Source organism: Equus quagga, chromosome 5 (assembly GCF_021613505.1).
Source record: "Equus quagga isolate Etosha38 chromosome 5, UCLA_HA_Equagga_1.0, whole genome shotgun sequence".
In the NCBI taxonomy this organism is placed as follows: Eukaryota; Metazoa; Chordata; class Mammalia; order Perissodactyla; family Equidae; genus Equus; species Equus quagga.
This window is the reverse complement of record NC_060271.1, coordinates 22,116,233-22,138,641: the sequence shown is the minus strand read 5'-3', so window position 1 is coordinate 22,138,641 and position 22,409 is coordinate 22,116,233. Positions and strand designations below refer to the sequence as shown.

At 40.6% G+C, this 22,409-nt stretch overlaps 1 protein-coding gene across 3 annotated transcripts; it reads right to left on the bottom strand.

The window, feature by feature from the left end:
• Positions 1 to 5,845: 5,845 nt before the first annotated feature.
• SFPQ (splicing factor proline and glutamine rich) lies at positions 5,846 to 22,141 on the bottom strand. Of its 3 annotated transcripts, XM_046659968.1 has the most exons (13): positions 21,171 to 22,118; positions 20,260 to 20,448; positions 19,619 to 19,920; positions 19,425 to 19,520; positions 18,450 to 18,646; positions 18,270 to 18,354; positions 17,808 to 17,925; positions 17,139 to 17,187; positions 16,937 to 17,058; positions 11,343 to 14,513; positions 8,175 to 8,222; positions 7,163 to 7,246; positions 5,846 to 5,937 (listed from the first exon to the last, which is right to left on the bottom strand). In XM_046659968.1, the coding sequence occupies exons 1-10, from the start codon at positions 21,999 to 22,001 to the stop codon at positions 14,376 to 14,378; spliced, it is 2,127 nt and encodes a 708-aa protein (XP_046515924.1). In that variant the 5' UTR covers positions 22,002 to 22,118; the 3' UTR covers positions 5,846 to 5,937; positions 7,163 to 7,246; positions 8,175 to 8,222; positions 11,343 to 14,375. The 3 variants fall into 3 exon arrangements, with proteins under 3 accessions (XP_046515924.1, XP_046515925.1, XP_046515923.1); XM_046659969.1 differs by lacking the exon at positions 11,343 to 14,513 and having other exon boundaries at positions 21,171 to 22,141; XM_046659967.1 differs by having other exon boundaries at positions 8,175 to 14,513.
• Positions 22,142 to 22,409: the final 268 nt, after the last annotated feature.

The following is a 22,409-nucleotide window of genomic DNA, read 5'->3' as shown; positions in this document are numbered from 1 at the left end:
TCATACAACCTCCCAAAACTGAACAAGAAGAAAAGAAGAATTTGAATAGACCAATCACAAGTAAAGAGACTGAAACAGTAATAAAAAACCTCCCCAAAAATAAAAGTCCAGAACCAGATGGGTTCTCTGGAGAATTCTAATAAACATTCAAAGAACATTTAATACCTATCCTTCTCAAACTATTCCAAAAAAATGAGGAAAACGGAACACTTCCTAACATATTCTACGAGGCCAACATCACCCTGATACCAAAGCCAGACAAGGACAACACAAGGAAAATTACAGGCCAATATCACTGATGAACATAGATGCAAAAATCCTCAAGAACATATTGGCAAACCAAATACAGCAATATATTAAAAGGGTCATACACCTGATCAAGTGGGATTTATACCAGGGACACAAGAATGGCTTAACATCCACAAATCAATCAATGTGATACACCACATTAACAACATGAGGAATAAAAACCACATGATCATCTCAACAGATGCAGAGAAAGCATTTGACAGGACTCAACAGCCATTTATGATAAAAAAAAAAACTCTCAATAAAATGGGTATAGAAGGAAAGTGCCTCAACATAAAGGCCATATATGACAAACCCACAGCCAACATCATACTCAACAGGGAGAAACCAAAAGCCATCCCTCTGAGAACAGGAACAAGGGTGCCCACTCTCACCACTCTTATTCAACATAGTATTGGAAGTTCTGGCCAGAGCAATTAGGCAAGAAAAGGACATAAAAGGAGTCCAGGGGGCTGGCCACATGGCCGAGTGGTTAAGTTCCTGCACTCTGCTGCAGTGGCCCAGGGTTTCGCCGGTTTGGATCCTGGGCACGGACATGACACCACTTGTCAGGCCATGCTGAGGCAGCGTCCTACATGCCACAACTAGAAGGACCCACAACTAAGAATACACAACTATGTACCAGGGGGCCTTGGGTGAGAAAAAGGAAAAAAATAAAATCTTTAAAAGAAAAAAAACAGGAGTCCAAATAGACAATGAAGAAGTAAAACTCTCACTGTTTGCAGATGACATGACTTTATATATAGAAAACCCTAAATAATCCACTGGAAAACTATTAGAAATAAGCAACAACTACAGCAAAATTGCAGGGTACAAAATCAACTTAGAAAAATCAGTTACATGTCTATCCTCTAATAATGAACTAACAGAAAGAGAACTCAAGAGTACAATCCCATTTACAATCGCAACAAAAAGAATAAAATATCTAGGAATAAATTTAACCAAGGAGATGAAAGACCTATTCATCAAAACTAGGGGCTGGCCCCGTGGCCAAGTGGTTAAGTTAACACGCTCCGCTTCGGTGGTCCAGGGTTTCACTGGTTTGGATCCTGAGTGCAGACATGGCACCACTCATCAGGCCATGCTGAGGTGGCATCCCACATAGCACAACCAGAGGCACTCACAACTAGAGTATACAACTATGTACTGGGGGGCTCTGGGGAGAATAAAAATAAATAAATAAAGATTGGCAACAGTTGTTAGCTCAGGTGCCAATCTTTAAAAATAAAACAAAACTGTAAGACATTATTGAAAGAAATCGATGATGACATAAACAAATGGGAAGATATTCCATGTACATGGACTGGAATAATAAATATAGTTAAAATAGCCATATTACTGAAAGCAATTTACAGATTCAATGCAATCCCAATCAGACTCCCAATAACATTCTTTACAGAAATAGAACAAAGAATCCTAAAATTCATATGGGACAAGAAAAGACCTCAAATACCTAAAGCAATCCTCAGGAAAAAAGAACAAACCTTGAGGCATCGCAATCCCTGATTTCAAAATACACTACAAAGCTATAGTGATCAAAACAGCATGGTACTGGTACAAAAACAGACACACAAATCAATGGAACAGAACTGAAAGCCTAGAAATAAAACCACACATCTACAGACAGTTAATCTTTGACAAAGGAGCTAAGATCATACAATGGAGAAAGGGGAAGTCTCTTCAATAAGTGGTGTTGGGAAAACTGGACAGCCACATGCAAAAGAATGAAAGTAGACCATTATCTACACCATACACAAAAATTAACTCAAATTGGATCAAAGACTTGAAGGTAAGACCTGAAACAATAAAACTCCTAGAAGAAAATATAGGCAGTACACTCTTTGGCATCGGTCTTAGAAGAATCTTTCAAATACCATGTCTACTCAGACAAGGGAAACAAAAGAAAAAATAAACAAGTGGGACTTCATTCAACTAAAGAGCTTCTGCAAGGCAAAGGAAACTAGGAACAAAATAAAAAGACAACCCACCAACTGGGAGAAAATATTTGCAAATCATATATCTGACAAGGGGTTAATCTCCAAAATATATAAAGAACTCACACAACTGAACAACAAAAAACCAAACAACCCAATTAAAAGATGGGCAGAGGATATGAATATTTTTTCAAAGAAGATATACAGATGGCCAATAGGCATGTGAAAAGATGTTCAGTATCACTAATCATCAGTGAAATGCAAATCAAAACTATACTAAGATATCACCTTACATCTGTTAGAATGGCTATCATCACCAAGACAAAGAAATCAACGTTGGAGAGGATGTGGAGAAAAGGGAACCCTCATACACTGCTTGTGGGAATGCAAACTCGTGCAGTCACTATGGAAAACAGTATGCAGATTTCTCAAAAAAATTAAAAATAGAAATCCCATACGACCTAGGTATCCCACTACTGGGTATTTATCCAAAGAACTTGAAATCAACAACTCAAAGAGACTTATGCACCCCTATGTTCATTGCAGCATTATACGGTATAGCCAAGAAGTGGAGGCAACCCAAGTGCCCATTGACTGATGATTGGATAAAGATGTGATATGTATATACAATGGAATACTACTCAGCCATAAAAAAAAGACAAAATCATCCCATTTGCAACATGGATGGTCCTTGAGGGAATTATGTTAAGCCAAATAAGCTAGACAGAGAAAGACAAATACTATATGATTTCACTGATACGTGGAAGATAAACTAATACAGGGCCAAAGAGAACAGCTCAATGGATTACAAGAAGGGAAGGGGTTTCGGAGGTGGGCACAAGGGGTGAAGGGGCATATTTATATGGTGACTGACAAATAATAATGTACAACTGAAATTTCATGTTATAAACCTATTATCTCAAAAAAAAGGTTTGAGATGTAATTCATGTACAATTCATCCAAAGTATACAATTTAATGTTTTTTAGTATATTCAGCTATGTGCATCTGTCACCAGTAATTTAGAATGTTTTCATTACCCCAAAAACAAACGCTGTGTCCTTTAGCAATCACGCCTCTATTCTCCATTACTCTCCCCTTCCTCAACACCCTCCCTCCTAGTCCTAGGCAACCACAAATCTACTTTGTAGTTTTCCCTGTTCTGGCCATTTCATAGACATAGAATCATATGTGGTCTTTTGTGACTGGCTTCACTTAGCAAGTTTTCAAGGTTCATCTATGTTGTAGCATGTACCACTACTTCATTCCTTCTCATGGCTAATATTCCACTGTATGGATATGCCACAATTTATCATCAGTTGATAAGCATGTTTCTACATTTTGACTACTATGAGTAATGCTATAAACATTCATGTACAAATTTTTGTGTGTACTTTTGTTTCTTTCAGGCATTAGAATTGCTAGGTTGTATGGTAACTGAGGAACAGCTTGACTGTTTTCCAAGATGGCTGCACCATTTTACATTCCCACCCGTAGAGTATGAGTGTTTCAATTTCTCCACTTTTTTTTTCCCTTAGATTGGCACTTGAGCTAACAACTGTTGCCAATGGTTTCTTCTTCTCCTCCTCCTCCTCCCCAAGGCCCCCCAGTACATAGCTGTGTATTCGTTGTGCCTCTGGTTGTGTGCCATGTGAGACACCATCTCAGCATGGCCTGATGAGCGGTGCCATGTCAGCACCCAGGATCCAAACCAGCAAATCCCTGGGCCACCAAAGCAGAGCACGCGAACACAACTGCTTGGCCATGGGGCCGGCCCCTCTACATTCCTTAATGGCTTCTCCCAAGGCTCCCAATCCCTTCAGTACTAACAATCTCTTGCTAATCTTCCCCTTCAGACTCCATGGTTTAAAGGCTTACCAAAATTAACTTCTCTATTCTTTGCTATCAAACCTAAAACTGCATATCAGATCTTTGGATTACATGCTGTAATTAGGGGAAGAATTCTCTACTTGTTGCCTGTGAATCCTAATGACTGCCTAATATATTTGAAAATATCACGTACTCCTTCGTGCCAGAGACTGTGCTAAACGCTTTATGTACATCATCTTTTATCCTAATGACCCAACGAAAAAGGTAGTATGTTCACTTTATCAATGAGCAAATTGCAATTTAGGTAACTTGCCAGAGAAGGCAGCTGGGCAAATTGCAGAACACTCGCACTCCAATGATTAAGACCCCATTATGCCCCTAACCACTATATTACATTAGTTTGTGCCTTGAGATCCATAAAGCTTCAGATGCTAATTTGGCAATCAGAAAGGAGTAACAGAGAAGTTGAACCACAACAGATTCAAAACAGATTCTTGATTTGGGATGGCTGGGCGCTCTGGCTCTTTGAAGACACGCCAACCATGGATAAGCAGAATGACTACAGAGCATGAGAAAACCAGCAGGATTACGGCCTCTTCCCTGGTACTGACTATACATGCACAGCTTTTCAAATCAAATTTCATGGGACCAGTGAGTATTGACTTTCAACTTTCCTTTGTGAGTATTTTAACTAATTTTGAGCAAACTGCTCTGAATTCCAAGTCTCTCCTGCTTAATCATAGCAAGCTAATAAAACAGCACTTTCTGAAATTCTACAGTATTAGTAACGAGGCCCAAACACCAAAGCCCACAGATAGACACAGCAACAGGATTTTTTTTGGTGAGGAAGATTGCCTCTGAACTAACACCTGTGTCACAATCTTCCTCCATTTTGTATATGGGATGCCACATAGCATGGCTTTGATGAGCAGCATGCAGGTCTGTGCCCAGGATCTGAACCCACAATCCCTAGGCTGCTGAAACAGTGCACAAACTTAATCACTATACCACCAGACTGGCCCCCAGAATTACCTTTTAAACATACACACACATAACCCTGAACAAATGCTTAAGTGGTGTCAAAGAGCTTTTCAACTGACTACCTGTCAAGTTTAATTTAATATCAGAGCTACAAGAGTGAAGGGGGTAAGATTTTACTTCCAATTTTCTTTATAAAGCAGATTATACAGTTAATTCCAGCACTTTTCCCTACATTTATAGATTGTTCTGAATATCTACCCAGATTACACTGCACATAACATTCAACTTTATTTTAGCTTAAAGAAATTGCTAGTCGGGGTAACCAAAATATGGCCATTATTCGGCAAGACATAATCCTGTCTGTGCTTTGTGAAGTGATGTATGACTACCGTGTAACCATCATCTGATAATTCATTTATAATACACAAAACTGGGATATAAAATGCTATTATGCCCAAAATCCATCAAGGAGCACTGTAGTTAAGAATTACCAAATGAGTCACATGGTAACTTTAGGAGTAAGATCCATACGGAGTGATAGCCCTCAATATTTTAAAATTGCCACTAAGTGAGGTTAGTAGACAGTAAAGGACCATCAAAGTGATTAGTAATTAAGAAGTTGAAGTAGCTCTGCCAAGAAGGCCTCAAGAAAGAGTCCTGAATTAATCTGTTCTTCGTCTACCGTATGAACATCTTTTTTTGTCACCTAGAAACAAGTTGATGAAATAAGGAAAATTCTAGAAATCAAAGAGTCCTACTTAAAAATAAAACCAAAACAAATAAAAGAACAATCTGATTTTTAAACGTCTTTATTAACAACAATTAGGTTGTTCATTCCTCTTTGCCATCTTCCTCACTGGTTTTCTGGACACAGTTCACCTGATCCTGCCAATTAAAGGAAAAACAATTACTCCAAAAGACATAAGAATCCGAGTTACCAAGTTCTCAAACATAGATCAGTTAGCTCTAAACAAGCAAACTTCTTAACACCAAAGAAAAATTAATCAAAGACTGTGGTATTAACAGTATTTAGTGATACTATATTAAGGCTTCTGTAATCATTAAAATAAAAGATTATCTTAACACCGGATGTCGCCCAGCCAGCTGATTAAATATAACTTCTGTTTTCTACAAGAAATTTTAGTAGCAACCAGACTCTTAGAAGGCAGATCTCTAACATTCAAGATAGTCCATTAATGGGCACCCTCCCTCTCCCCAGGTATAAGCTATAGCCCTAAATTATACTTTATCCCTATTTCTAACCTTAAAGTACTCTCCCTTTCTGTTTAAATTCCAAACTGTGATTATTACAGCCCTTTAAACCTGAGTGATACCTATCTATACATGCAATTCATATCAGATGAAAGGACAATAAGCTACTATCCACAAGCCACCTCTTTTTGTAAAACAGTTTTATTGGAAGACAGCCAGGTCCATTTGTTTGCACACTGTGTCTGCTTTCCAACTAGAACAGCAAAGTTGAGTTACCCTTTAAAATTGTCAATGATTCTAGTAGAGAATCATTTATTATTTTGTTCTCCATCTATTTTCAACTACAGATGACCCCACCATATAATATTTGGATGAAAAAAAGAACTTCAAATTTTCCAAACCCTCCTCTGCATAGTGCTAAGGACAGAGTAAATATATATACATATTTTTATTGAAAACCCAAGTCCCTGTTTTTCTGAGGCTTAAGCGAAACCAACAGACAAGGTTTACAACCTCGAAAGGTTGTCAAAATGAAAGTATTGAAGTACAGTCACATATCACTTAACAACAGGGATACATTCTGAGAAATCATCAGTTAGGTGAATTTGTCACTCTGCGAACATCAGAGAGTGTACTTACACAAACCTACATGGTATAGCCTACTACACACCTAGGTTATATGGTACTAATCCTCTATCACCATTGGATATCTAGTCCATCACTGACCAAAACATATTGTTATGTGGCACATGACTGTACTATAAAAGCAATGTATTTCCGACTAGGAAGTTTTAATGTAGAAGAAACTAAAATGAGATATTCACACACAAGTAGTTATTATTGTACCACCCAAGCATCCTTCTGAAAGCAGTTTATAGGTAAGAATCACTCAACTTACCTAGACAATTCCTCAGTCTAACAGCTTGTGGCTTTCCTTCTTGGTTGGCTCATGCTGTGTTATGCTTTGAGAACAAATATCCACCTATCATTAAAAACATAATGATTTTATTAAAATAACATGCTCAGCATATTACATTTTTATTAACTTTTAGTGTGCACATTTTATTCTGTCATCAATGAGAGAGACACTTTTTGGCACAAGTTTGGGTTCCAATCAGTGGTTTTTGGGTTTTTTTTTGTTTTTGCTATGTTATTGCTTAAAAAAGATCTGGCCCACACACCAAGGTTATATCCTCTCAATTTCCTTCCCATGTCCTTACGGAATATTTCCTCCTGTCAACAACTAGGTAGTTGTTCCTCTGTTGTTTACTGGATAAGTAAAAAAGAATCTTAAGGGGATTTCGAACGGGTGCAAAGTTAAAGTACCAAAAATATGGTATTTCTCCACTAATTCAAGCTTTTTCTAATCTTCTATGATTGTTTTCTCTACATAACCACGCGTCTTTTTAAAATTCTTCTATTGTTTGACATTTTTGTAACAAATATTCCCCACCTTCTCTCTTTCCAACTGTCACACACACACTCACATGCACACACCTATTTTCAAAAACAAAAACACTGGGGTATTATCTTAAAAAAAACAAGCATTTTAAAAAATCAAACACATTTCACCCCACATAGCAAAATCTATTTAACCATTAAAGAGAAATCAAACCCGGGGCTGGCCCCGTGGCCGAGTGGTTAAGTTTGCACACTCCGCTGCAGGCGGCCCAGTGTTTCGTTGGTTTGAATCCTGGGCACGGACATGGCACTGCTCGTCAAGCCACGCTGGGGCGGCGTCCCACATGCCACAACTAGAAGGACCCACAATGAAGAATATACAACTATGTACCGGGGGACTTTGGGGAGAAAAAGGAAAAAAATAAAATCTAAAAAAAAAAAAAAAAAAAAAAAGAGAGAGAAATCAAATCCAAAGTCTTCTACAGGTTAAGATTTCAAAGGAAACTTACTTGAAGTGAATAAGCACTCCAGTGTCAGCCAACATCAATCATTCTTACCTAAAGAATAATAAGAAAAAGTTAATATAAAAGACAAGGGTATAAAAGTTTGAAAATGCTAGTTAACTTCAAAATTTAAAGAGTAAAATTCCAGAGACAAAGATTAAGGGGCAAGTTACAGCATAAAAAAATAGGAAGAAACTTCATGGGGGGAAAAAAATCTAAAATTATTCTTATGTAAAGTAGTAAAGCAGACACCTGAATTAGAATGAAAACTGTATCTTCTTTAAAATACAGCAGCCTAACTTCTCTTTTCACCAGTCTGAGCACAGTGAAGTTTGACTGCAACCCAAAATATACTATCCCTTATGTGAAGGTATGTGACAACGTTTACCTTACCAAATGAGTTTGAACATCGGCTCTTTTCATATGAAAGTACATACCCTGCTCCCCATTCAAGTATGTCTTCCATTCTCAGGTGGACTGACCACCTTCAGCAGTCCTCCTCCAAGAGTGCCCTCCCCATCCCACAGAACCCAACAATGCAGTTGTTACCCTGCAATCCTATATATTTGCCTCGTTCTTTCCCTCTAAGTCCTGACTGAGTTTTAAGTTAGGGCAGGGAAGCTAAGCCTTATTGGGACAGCAAGGAACCTGAGTTTTTCTGAGGGAGAAGACATGCACCTTCACTATATACGCCTGGCAGGGCCACAGTGCACAAAAACCAGAAAGATCAGCCTTAATTCAAGTTCCAGGTTTTCATTCCTCCCTGATAATCAGTTACTGCCAAGGGTGTTAGGAAATAGAGTTCCCTGTTGCACATGTACCATCCATAAGGGATACTATATCGTTTTGCATTCTTCCCCCATTCTCCAGATTATCCTATTCTGCATCCAGCCCCCTTTTCTCCCTCCGAATAAAATGTTTTCAGCACTGGTGTTCAAAAGCAACGTTTTTATGGTTGATGGATTACCAACAACTCTGCGATTTCCACAGTTGAGTCTTAAAAATTGCCAATCATTATCTAGCAGCAATGACAGATGATTAGGAGCAGTCAAATCCTCTGAATTCTTTCCCTAATAGGCAGCCATTTGAGAACTGCACTAGCTGACAGAGCACTGAAACATTATCAGCTAAAGCCAACCAAATAAAGGCCCAGAACAAACATCCTGGCTCCTAAAACCTACCCAAAATCATTAAGGGAAAGCCAGTAAATGCAGGACTGTGGATCATGTCACTGCAGCTGACAATGATTAACAATAGGAGACATGCAACCCCCATTAAAGTGAAAAGTCCAAAACTAGTCACACGCATCTCTTTATTGGGGAAAAGTTGAGACTATTTTGCATTCTTTGCAGGTTTTGCAACCTTGTGTGAAGAGCACCCATTGCATTTCTTTCATCTTTCAGAAAGCACCGGTATCTGTTCCAAGGGCCTAACAGTACGAAAATGCATTCTGGCATCACACCTCTGAACTTCAGACCACTGTCATTAAAAAGAATAATTTTGGTTTATAACAAGACTATGAAATACAATGCAGGCACCTTAGTATAGTGTTATTACTGAAACCCATTTATCCCCAGCTTTTTGAATGAGTGTTTTTAAGACCCTCTGCACTAAGATTCACAAATTACAGCTACATACAAATCAAAACTAGCAAGAATTGACTTAAGTCACAGGTTTCTCATTCGAAAGTGCAAAAGCCTATTCATCTCGAAATAAGCAGAATGAAGCAAAATTAACCCCCCACCCCAAAGATATTCCCCAAAGTCCATATATTGTAACAAGTACATTCTCTCAAAGTTGTTGACCGTTAGGAAATAAACCTGAGCTTTTATTTCTAAACAATTGCTAAATCACGGTAGCATGTGTTGGCCACCGATTTAACAGATTATGCCACAGGAAAACGCAATCAGGGCTGTATGCCAATTTAGTGACACTCCTGTCACTAACATTGAGCATTATGTTTGATCTGCATTGTATTACTAATATAGACAGCTAAACTAGTCACCATTTGTTCTTTCATCTGGCAGGAGAGTCCAGTTACTTGCTTGAATGAACTACATATTCAAGTACGAATCTGTCCCCATCTTGTGAATCGCTTGCCAAGAGCAAGCCATTTTTCTTGATACAATGGAAGAAACTGCTCAAAGTCATGAAGAGTTTTCACCAGGATTTATGCAGAGTAAACCAAATTTCCAGTTACAGAGCAGAAAGGATTATATGTGAAAAGCTGTTTCTCATGCATGCTAGCTAAAAACCAGTTCAAAAACCAAAGTTGAATTGAGGTCTGGAACAACTGTCGATGCAAAAACTAAGTCCTAAGCAACAAAGGAAGGGGCTTTTGAGACTCATTTTTTTGGTAATTGAACATTTTGGATTATATCATCACATCCCTAAAGCTAAGGGAACCAAATTCAAAAAGCTACTCTGAAGATTTGCAGTTATCCTACAGAATACGACGAGGTCTTATGATTGGGAAATGATTCCCAACATGTATTCACTCAACTGTAGGCAAGTCAACGTGCCACACCACTTTCCCCCAGGTTTAGAGTATAGACATATTTAGACAAGTCACATAACTTGAACTATTCACATTAGATTCCCATCTAAGCCCAAGTTAGTAACAAAGATTTTCCCATGGAGACCATTTTTTTAAAAATTTTAAATCACATTACAAAAAAACTGTACTTTTAGTCTTCATTCCCTCAACTTGCAGAATAATTACCAAGATTGCATTCTGAAATTGTTGGCATTGGTGACCTATGGGCAGGTCAGTTTGCTACAACAGAGACTAATTATCACATGCTATACAGTCCGTGTCAAGATGCTAAAAGCACTCTACTTCCCCAGTATGGTTTGGTTCCCTCTCCCCCACACTGCTGATGTATTCCACATTATCTTCAGTTACAATGCAACTAAAGAAAACCACACAACTGGAATCATATACCAAAGAACCAAGTTTGCACTTTTTATCTGAGAACTGCAACAGCACTGGATTCTGCCTGACAAATTACAGCTCTAAACCCAAACCCACACAGTTCTGACATAAGCTAGCTTTACCGTACAAGTGTTAGGTGCTGCACTGTAATCTCATCGTCAGAAGTGTGATGTCAGAATGACCACGGAATAAAAGTACATAGCAAGTCACCAAGTTAGATTATATTGCTTGTTACCTACCTGTATGCAGTCGGCAATGAGAATCTTGGAGCAAGCAGGAATACTACATCCGGGTCCTAATGTCCATTGCCATTTGCGGTACTACGTTCCTCACAGTTACGCACTGCAGAAATGCTGGCTAAACGCAGTTATGTAGCAGGCCACTACTTTAATAGTGCACAATTGCAGTCCAAGACACCAGAAAACATTCCGCCACAACTTAGTGGCTTGCCCAAGAAAAGCCAAGTACCTAAATTTTTATCTGCCATAATATGCCACTTAGAAAAATTGCACAAGCGTAACATTACAATTTCCCAAATTATGATGTTTATATTAGTGGTATAATACATCTATAAAGAGTGGTGGGGTTTATAGTACTTCTAACTTAGGAGTTTAGTGTTCTACGCAAAGAGGACTATGGTTTCACTAAATAATGTGAGCCAATGGCTTCAGCCTATGAGATACCTATAAAATACACTGGGGTCTCTTAGAGAATGTAGTTTTTAAAGATTAGGAGTTAATAAGCTTAACAAGAATCATTGTTCCTCTTAAAACAGAATTATGAGAGAAAGTGGAGAAGAGGAAATGGGGGCAGGTGGTTTCTTTAAATGAGAAAAATGGCTAAAATACTTCGTAAGTACTACCTTCCCCTTCCCACCCCAAGTTTCATATCAGCTTTTAGGAAACTACTTTTTAAGATGATTTAAATTCACATTAGGCTAAAAACTATCATATACATTGCAAGACTTATTGAAAGTCTATTTGAGTAGCTTACAACCCTTGGCACACTGCCGTTTCAGTGATGAAAGTCAAAACTTAGTTGAAACTAAGCAACATTATTTGCTAAACAATGTTTAGCAATTCTACAGCCCACACTAAGGCTATCAAAACCACAACTTTCAGGAGATTATCCATTAGCATCCTTCACCACTCTTCAAAGGTACAGTACTACCAAAAGCTTATTTTAGGGGTCTGTGCCAGCATCCCTTATAAAGAAAGGCATGTAATCTGAAAAATAAACTGAAACATTAATTTTATAGGCAGATTTTCCCATTTCCCCACCAGCCCCCACCCACACACATTCAAGTTCACCCTTTGTGGGTGTCCCATGAACACCCCTTATTTTCTTATCATTAGCGGAGTCCCTACCATACAATTCAATCAAATTGTAACGGACTCCTTTCAAATCAAGACCCTTGTTTCCATACAGAAAAATCTCATACATATCACCAATAAATAACCTGGAACACAACTTCCTCATTGATATAATTATGGTAGAGCTACCCATTTCCAAGTGTCTTGGTGAATAGTAATAATGAACATTTTCTAATGCGATTCTCTCCCTTAATTAGCACACCATGTACCTGTCAGTCACACAACCAGAATTGGGTGGCATGCCTTTATACTCCACTAGTGTTTTAGTATTATCCGGTTGCCTATGCAGAAAGTACTCAATTGTTTCAACAATAGGGTTCCCTTTGTACTCAGGCACAATACTAAACTTCAGCATTTTAACAAGGATTTGATTTAGAATTTTACTTTTGCCAATTAGCACCAAGAACAGAGGTAAAAAGGAGGAAGACACATTCCATAGTAAGAGTTCTATAATGTACAAATTTGAATGGAAACATAACTAAGAACAAAGCCAAACCATTCAATTACTTTACCTACTTTTAGGGTTCCTCTGCTAACATATATATACTGAGAAACCAGGTTCCCATTGTACTAACAGACAACAGTAACAACCTACTTTTAATATTTAGTCAAAATGTCTCTTATTCTAATGGAAGGAGAGTCAATGAGGTTGACAATATACTGACAACACCATCGAAACACTCCAAAGCTTCATGGTGGGAAGAAGGGATATTTGTACTGTGTAGCATAAGCAACTCTCTCCAGATTTAGTGCTACATCAAAAGGAAACCATGGAAAAACAGGTTAACAAATATTTTACAATAAGAATGGTTATCTGCAACCCTAAGTTAACAGTCACCACTAACTCTTAGAAAAGAGAACAGATTTTTATAGTCCTACATATTTTGCCCAACAGAAGTAGCACAAGGAGATGTAAAAGTTACAGAGTACAAATGTATGTAGAGCTAAGCCTACTTTATGGTCACTACACTTCTTACTTTCAAGTTGAATTTTTCAGACTAAACCCCACCTTTATAATCACTTGAAGTAATACATGAAAAGACTTCATGTTTAACAATCTTTAATTCAAATGTGAAAGTTCATTACAAGCCATTTGTAGGGCTTGGGACTTGTTCTTTAAAAACAAGAATGGAGGAATGCAACAAAATGATCTTTCCACTTTTTCTTCAGAAACTTTCAAGGAAAGGATAGATCATAGTGCCATAAAAGATCCATTTAGTCATACCCACTTTCTCCCCCTACCAATAGTCTTACACCCATTCCATAATCTTAATACACATTCCTGAATGAAGATTTACAGTTCAGCTTTGCTTACATAACCATTTAAATACTTAGCACCAACCTGCTTCCTATAATGCCAAACAAATCAAATCATCAAACTACTTCAATATGCATCTCTTCTCTTTAAAACAAGGGGGTAGTTATTTGTAGAAAGTAGTACTTAGCCTACAAATACATTTCCCAGAAATGGCATATGCCATTCAAAGGCCTAGACACTCTCATGCTTTCAAAGTGGAATACCTAGCCTAATGTGCATAGAAGCATGAATGGCAAAAGTTGAAGATCAATATCATAACTATTTTTTTCTATTTATTTGAAGCACAGTAAAAAAAAAAATTGGTACACTTTGGAAATTCAGTGGCACAAGGTACACTGCCATAACTTGAGGGACATTATACAGTTTAAAAAAAAGGAAATAAAAAGGAAAAAAAATTCCTGTTTCAAACACTGCATTACATAATTTTACCTGCCCAAACAGACCATTTACAAATATTAGGTCAATAAACTGCTAACATCCATAAAAAGGTAGCTTTCTTACTAAAATGCAAGAATTTAAAAGATTGGTATCTAAACAAGAAAAGACAAAAACAAACTGGAATGAAAGCCTAGATATCACATCTAAAATCGGGGTTTTTTGTTTGGGCCTTCATACTCTTCTCTCCCTCTACCATATCCTGCTGGAGTTCCAGGCCCCATTCCTCTAGGACCCTGTCCACCCACAGGTCCCGCACCTCCCTGCCCAAAGCGCTCAGTACGCTATTGAAACAGTAATTAACAGTTCATTATATGTAGTTGATGTCCATGTGTGTTAAGTAAATATTTTAGAAGGTTCCGTAGTCAACGTTCGTCGATACAATCACCAATGAGTCGATCCACAGGTACCGGGAACATAGAAAGGAAAAAAGGGTAATTTGAAAATTAGTTTACGATAATACATGCCTTGTGGTATGTTCCCACTTGAGCCATTCTCATACACCTGTTTCAAAGAATAGATCTTCCCTGTAGTGCTAAAAAATTTAAGAATTAGTGCAGATGTGAAAACCCATTCCAAAATGAGTTTTAAGAAATTTCACATCAGATTAACCCACTGGAAAGCTTGCAAACTTCTCACTTTGAAGATCTGAACAGGAAATTTAATTTCCAAGTAAGCCTGCCAAGCCCAACCAGACAGATTCAATTCACTCAGTCAAGTGACAAAGACCTACTCACCAGTTAGTGGCATGTGCTGCATAAGAAACCTTGTGCTTTTCAAGATCTTAAGACACATCTGCTAAGTTGCACAAATCTTAAAAGGTTCAAAGTTTTAATAAAATGCTACCAGACTACAAAAAGAAAAAGCATAAAAGACTAATAGATTTAGTCACTTAACCGGCACAATAACTTGATTAAAAAACATGTGCTGCCACATTCTCACAGGTATACCACCTTCAGAGCCATCACTATATAACCAGACAATTATGTTCACAGTACTATTCTGTATTATTGCAAATGGACTGAATATACAGCCCACCCCATAAGAGCCCAACTTCGCCTTTAGGTCTTAGAAAAATCCACTGATACTTTGTTATGATTCTGTTTTGGGTATCTCCCAAATAGCATTAACACCAAGCTTTAGTGACTGCAATAAAGCAGGACTTCATTATTCCATCTAGTTTTAGGTAATTCTAGTCTTAGAAACCTATGCACCCAAACAGAAGAATCCTACAGATATGCAAGCACAGCATCCTGAACTGTCTTTCATACTCCATTTAAAACAGATCAGTTACTGAGAGAATTACTCAAAAAAAAAAAAAAAAAAAAAAACTAAAACGGCCATCAGAGTTTAATTGTTCCCATAATTTCAACATGTTTCCTACAAACTACTATAAGGCCACTTGAAAGGACTAAATCTCAATCCTTTAAGTTATTTTGCAAACTCTTACAAGTTTTAGGATTTTAGCACACTGTACTGAGTATTTCAAAAAGTTAAAAAGGAAAATCTAGGGGTCTCACAATTGTGTTATTGTAACATCTGAAAACCCAGGAGCTACCTGTTCTTGGAATATAGAACCTTAACTGTGGGAACACATCAAATTAGATTTTACAAATTTGATATATACCTACTATCTGCCTTTTAGGAAGGATATAAACCATAATGTTACCCCAATTTTTTAAAAATTCAATTTCAAAAAAACTCACAGCACTACATTTAACCCAACCAGCTATTTACGACTCTAATTCTCAAAAAGTCCTAAGTAGATTTTAAATAGATGAGGCCCCATACTAAATACTTATGTTCCCATTTGTAGAATGTATCTAGTGAACTACACACTGCAGCTTCCCTCCTTTGCCAAAAGCCCGTAGGTGAACCAATCCGATTCAATCGCTTGTGAAAATGCACTCTTCTCTAAACCCACCTCTAAAGCCAATATTCATTTCCCCTAAGGATTTTTAAAGCACTAATACAGCCACTCAGACCAATTCACTTGGTTGGTCTAAAGCATCCTGACAGGCTATCTGTACAGCTACAGTATGATAGCACCAAGATGGTTCAGATCAAATGCACACAACTAGTATGCTTAAAATTACCACTGATTTTTGCTACCCTGTAGCAAAATAGAGATGTCAGTTTATTTTAGATGGTGTACCTATGAACAGGCCCAACAGTTGGGAAAACGACGAGTCAAAACACTAAACAATTCCCTTTTCATCATGGGTAGAAGCCACACCAAATATAGGTCAAAGTCCTATACATCACTAAAACATGTCTAAAGCTACAAACTACAAGCCTGATTCACACTTATGGCAAATACCAACATAACGAATGACAGTTTGCCATTTGATTACTCTCACTTGGATGCAGAATAATCAGGTACCTTATCTATCATTTAGAATTTGGATTTGCCATGCGCTAGAGTGCAAAAGTACACAAGCAATATAACAGAAAGCACCTAAGTCTACTTATTGCCAAAGATAACTCCAACATACTACTAACAGCATTGACTTCTTGTTGGCAACCGTAATGTCTAGGTTACCATACACTGAGTTCTTCTATGTTGCCAAAGTATTCCTCAATAGGATTTACATGATAGGGGAACTAAAAGAGGTCCAGTCACCTACTTTAAAAAAAAAAAAAAAACACACACATAAGTTGTGAAAATGAGAATTTCCTTGGTACTACGTCTCACAGGATACATTACCATGTCACTTCCCATCATGGAACCACTCATGGTTGCTGGTGGAACTCCAGGATTAGCTTCATAACCTATGCCACCACCACCACCTAGAGGTGGAAATTTCTGGCCTCCTGAACCATAGGGATCTAGGAAACAAAAATGCTGGTTACGACTCAACCAAAACACTGCTCTCTAATGGTACTGATAATTTGATGTTCCTGCTTACCTCCCATGTTCATTGCTCCTCCACCACCCATTCTCATGTCTCTCTCTCTCTGAAAAAAAAAATCTCTTTCACAAATCTGTACTATACCCACAAGTATTCGTGAGAACAGAAATTTCCAAAACATAAAAAAAAATTTTAACTTTTAAAAAAAGACCAAGTCAACTTCAAAATCAACATTCTGAAACTAGTTATTAAGATTCAATTATCAGAAAATCTATAAAGCTTCTTCCCAACCAATGAAATCTTTTGGCCCAACTAAGAAGATAAAATTCAACGCATATCAGTCATCAAAAGTAATACAATTGTTTACAAAAAAAAAAAAAAAAGCCTGGCCCGGTGGCGTAGTAGTTAAGTTTGCATGCTCGGCTTCGGTGGCCCAGGGTTCACAGGTTCGGATCTCGGGCGCGGACCTACACACATCAAGCCGTACTGTGGCGGTGTCCCACATATAAAATAGAGGAAGATTGGCACAGACGTTAGCTCAGGGACAATCTTCCTCAAGCAAAAAGAAGATTAGCAACACATGTTAGCTCAGGGCCAGTCTTCCTCACACACACACACAAATTAGCTATAATGCAAAATGTTCTACTTAACTGAGTAACATTTCGTTCTAGGTACCTACAAGTTTTATAGACAACTCCAACTAGATCGCAACAGAAGTATACTTACTGGATCCATGTAGCCCATCCGGCTATAACTTTCCTCTCTTTGGCGTCTCATTTGTTCTTCCATCTCACGCTGACGAATCATCATCTCTTCTTCCCTTCTACGTCGTTCCTCCTCTTGCCTGGAAATATTCATCAAGCATATAAACCTGAGTGTTATCCCCATCTTTTATAATTCAATTTGTAGAAAGCTAGTAGTTCCCCTAAGAGCTTTACAAAGTCTAGGTTAGAGCAAACACACACAAAGGTCTGGAAAGTGAGTCTAAGAGAATAGCCCTAGAGGCATTCTGGCAGAGAAAATAAGCAATATTAATGAAATTCTTACAGTCTATTCCAATTTAAGAGTTAGACCACTGACACGGTATCTAACCTCTTTGAACGCATCTGACTCACCTGCAAAATTTAGGTACAGCTTTCCTCTAAATGTTAATGCAGAACGAAAAACCTTAGTTCAACAAAATTTTACCTCAATTGCATTTCTTTACGTTTCTGCATTTCTTGATTGTGAAGTTCTTCCATGCGTCTTAATTCTTCCTGGCGTCTCATCAGATCTGAACATCGGAAAATTTTGTTTTGAATTCACATTAATGAATTTCAAGTAAGTTAAAAAAGCAATTGGTCCTATCACAAAGGATTTTTTTTTTACCTTGACGCAAAAGATTTGCCTGATGCTCATGATAGGCATCTTCCATTTCACTTTCCAGTTTGTCTTTTGCATCTTTCATGTTTTTTTCAACTTGTTCCCTTTGCTGTTTTTCCATTTCATCCAGGGACTTCCAGCGCTGAGAATATTCGTACTCAAATGTGCCATGCTGGGCAAAACGAGGAGGAGTTTCTCTCTCTCTGATAATATTTAAACGTGAATCAATTTGTGGATGCACACAAAAAAATACTATTTGATTCCCCTAAAAACACTGGCCTTTCCCCTGGCCCTATCACCTGTAAGGAATATCAAAAGCCCAAGAACACCCTGGTTCACATAAAATATCTTCCCACGACAAACAATACATGCCCCAGAATGATACAGTAACAGAGTATGGGCACTGGAAAGAAATCCTCCTTTTTCCATTTCCTAATTCTATTTACTCTAGCCAAAACCTAGTCAAGAAATACATTTTCCCATTCTTTTTTTTTTTTTTTAAAGATTTCATCTTTTCCTTTTTCTCCCCAAAGCCCCCCGGTACATAGTTGTGTATTTTCAGTTGTGGGTCCTTCTAGTTGTGGCATGCGGGACGCCGCCTCAGCGTGGTTGGATGAGCAGTGTCATGTCCACGCCCAGGATTCGAACCAACGAAACACTGGACCGCCTGCAGCGGAGCGCGCGAACTTAACCACTCGGCCACAAGGTCAGCCCGACATTTTCCCATTCTCAAAATACCAAGACACCGACACATCATGCAGTTGTTCTAAGGACAAAATAAGATTGCATGTGAAACAGACCTACCTCAGAAACAAACATCAGACATTTAACTGCTTCAAAACCTCTAACTTTCTGAGCCTGAAGTTTTTATTAAGCACATCCATTTAGAAGAATTTTGCGTATTTTAAGCAAATTTGAAAAGTTCCTAGAACAAGTTACCATTTACACTTAAAAACTGCCCCAAAGTTCAATCAATCTTACTTTTGATACATTGGATTCTTCTGTGCAAGTTTTTCAGGAAGACCATCTTCATCATCTAATTGTTCGAGTGGTTCCACAATGACTGGACGAGGAGTTCTAATAACAAAAACACCGCCATCTTAACTTTGTTCCACTTGCAACTTCCTCATACAAGTTAATGAAGAGAAATTATTGGAATAATCACAAGAACTTACGTTGTCAGTAGGAAAACGCCTTCACTGCACCTTTCAAATGCTTTTCTTGCTGCTGGTTTAGAAGCAAATTCAACAATGCCTTTCCCTGTAGACCTTCCACGATCATCCACAATTACTACAGCCCTTTCAATAGGACCAAACTGGCTAAAGGCTTCTTCCAACAGTTCATTGGAAACGTAAGGTGAAAGATTTCGAACAGAAAGGGCAGCGGCATGTGTGGCAAAGCGAACCCGAAGCTGTCTACCTCTCATGGGGGTATCGTCAAGTTCAGCTTTGGCAATTTCAGCCAATGCTCTAGACTCCTGAAAATATCAGACACACTCACGTTAATGATCTCAAAATTGGCTAATGCCCGCTCTGAAACTGCCACAAGCCTAACTCCCACTCCTATTCTTCCTGCGGCTCAGGTCAAGTGGCTTCAGGCAGCCCTCCCTGACACCATTCAGGGCAGGCAATTAAAAGCTTTGCCCACTCCCCTCCTTTCTTAGATACCAACAATTATGCACTGACCAGCAACTGCATCTTTTCTTAAAAATAATAAAAATTCTGAAAACCCACTTATTTTTGTTGGTTTAAAAACCAGTATGTAGTAGCAAAAAAAAAAAAAAGACATTTTTAATTCTACATAAAATCAAACTCACAAGCTTAATAAATCCGAATCCTTTGCCTTTGTTGATAAAAACTTCTCCTGGTTCTCCATATTTAGCAAATAGTCTTTTGAATTCGTCCTCCGTGATATCAGCAGGTAGATTCCCAACAAACAACCGACAGCGCTGAGTGTATGTTTTCTCTCCAGGCCTCCTCAAGAGAGACAAGTTGGCTTTAAACCCCTGATGAAAAAGGATGGGAATTTCAGACACCAACGACCTCTGCAAGTAGGAAAACCCAGTAATAATTTTCGCTTTTCCCGAACTGGCTAAGTTATCGGGTTGCTCCCCTGTTCCGTTTCAAGTCAAAATCAGGGCTCTACTACATTTGCGGAATTTCCAATATGATCGCCAATATGATCCTAACACCAAAAAACCCAAATAATCCAGGATACTCTTGAGAACAGACACACAGACCTCTCTACACAGCAACCTGTGTGTCAGCCACCTCGTCAGCCGTATATGCTGAGCGTCCCCGACAAATCTAAATCTCGGCACACAAAACTTAAAATGATAATCGAGCCTTAAATGAGAAAAGACAACGACCAAAATCCCGCTGTCACCGGGACGACTTGCGCCTGCGCCGCTGAGACCGGAACTCTCCCATCTCCGACTCTCACGCCCTGCTGCACTCGTTCCCCCGGACCCGCTAGCTCTAACAGGCCACATCACAGCCTCCCAGCGCCTCCTTCCTCCGCCCCGCCCCTCGGTCCCCAGGCAGGCGGGACGCCAGGCCGGGGCGACCAGAGGCCCCACACCGGCCCCCTCCCCGGCAGCCGGCCCCGCCCCCCGCCGCCCGCGCAGGCGTCCTTTCCGGTGCCCGACAAAATGGAGGCCGCGGAGGGGAAGGAGTAGGGGGCCGCCGCCATCTTAGAGAAGCCGACGCGTCCTCCGGAGACACTCACCTCCGAGTCGGAGATCTTCTCCTCGCTGCGGCCGCCGGGCCCGCCGGGCGGGGGCCCTTGGTGGTGCTGCTGGTGGTAGGGCGGGTGGTGCTGCCGGCCCCCGCGGGGCTCCCCGCCGCCCCGGTGCGGCGGCTTGGGGTGGCCGCCAGGAGTGCTTAGGCCCGGACCCCCGCCGGGCTTCGGCCCGCCTGGCATTTTGCCGCCTTTCGGGCCACCGGGGCCGGGGCCCTGCTTAGGCCCTGGGACTGGGCCCCCTGCGGGAGGCGGCGGCGGGCCCCCGGCCTGAGGGGGGGTGGTGGGGACCCCGCTGCTTGGCGGCGCGGGCGGGGGCGCGCCAGGGGGCGCCGAGGTGACAGCGGGCGGCGGGGTCGGCGTGGGGCCCGGTCCCGGGGGGGCCCCCGAGGTCGGGGGAGTGGCGGGCGGCGCCGCGCCGGAGGCCGGCGGAGCGCTGCCGACCCCGGGAGCCGGGCCGGGTCCCTGAGGAACGACAGGCTTGGACGAGTCCGGGGGCGGCGGCGGCTGCTGATGCGGCGGCTGATGCGGCGGCTGATGCGGTTGCTGGTGAGGCGGCGGCTGAAGCGGCGGCGGCTGCTGTGGGGGCGGCTGCTGAGGCGGCGGCTGCTGCTGCTGTTGGTGCGGAGGCGGTGGCGGGATCGGGGGCTTGGGGCCACCCTGGCCCGGCCCGGGACCCATGGGTCCGCGGTTCTGATTGAGGCCCATGCCGGGCGGCGGGGAGCGGAAGTCGTGGAGGCCGCCGCGGCCGCCGCCGCCTCCTCGCCGGTGGAAGCCGCCGCCACCACCGCCGCGACTCCGGAACCGATCCCGAGACATGTCTGTGACCAAGGGGCGGTCGAGGCAGAAGCGGAGAAGGCGCTCAGGAAACGTGGAGGCCACCTTGCTTCGCACAAGATGGCGGATGACACAGGCGGCGCGCCGCCTTTGTCCTCTTCTTATATAGGCCGGCTGGCGTGGCCCCGCCTACTTCTCGATCGTAGCTCCAGTAGCCAATTGCAAGTACGGTACCTGATGACGCTAAGTTACGAAGCGATAATCTTTCCTATTGGCTCCCGATTAAGAGGCGGGAGGCCTGGAGTGGCTGAAGTTTCCAGTCGGCCAATGAGCGAAAAGGAGTTGGCTGTAGGCCACTGTGATTTGCTGGGAGAAATTTGAATGCGTTCTCTGGAGGAATTTTCCCGTGAAAGCAAATAGCCAGGACCCTATCAGCTCCTGGGGGGAGAT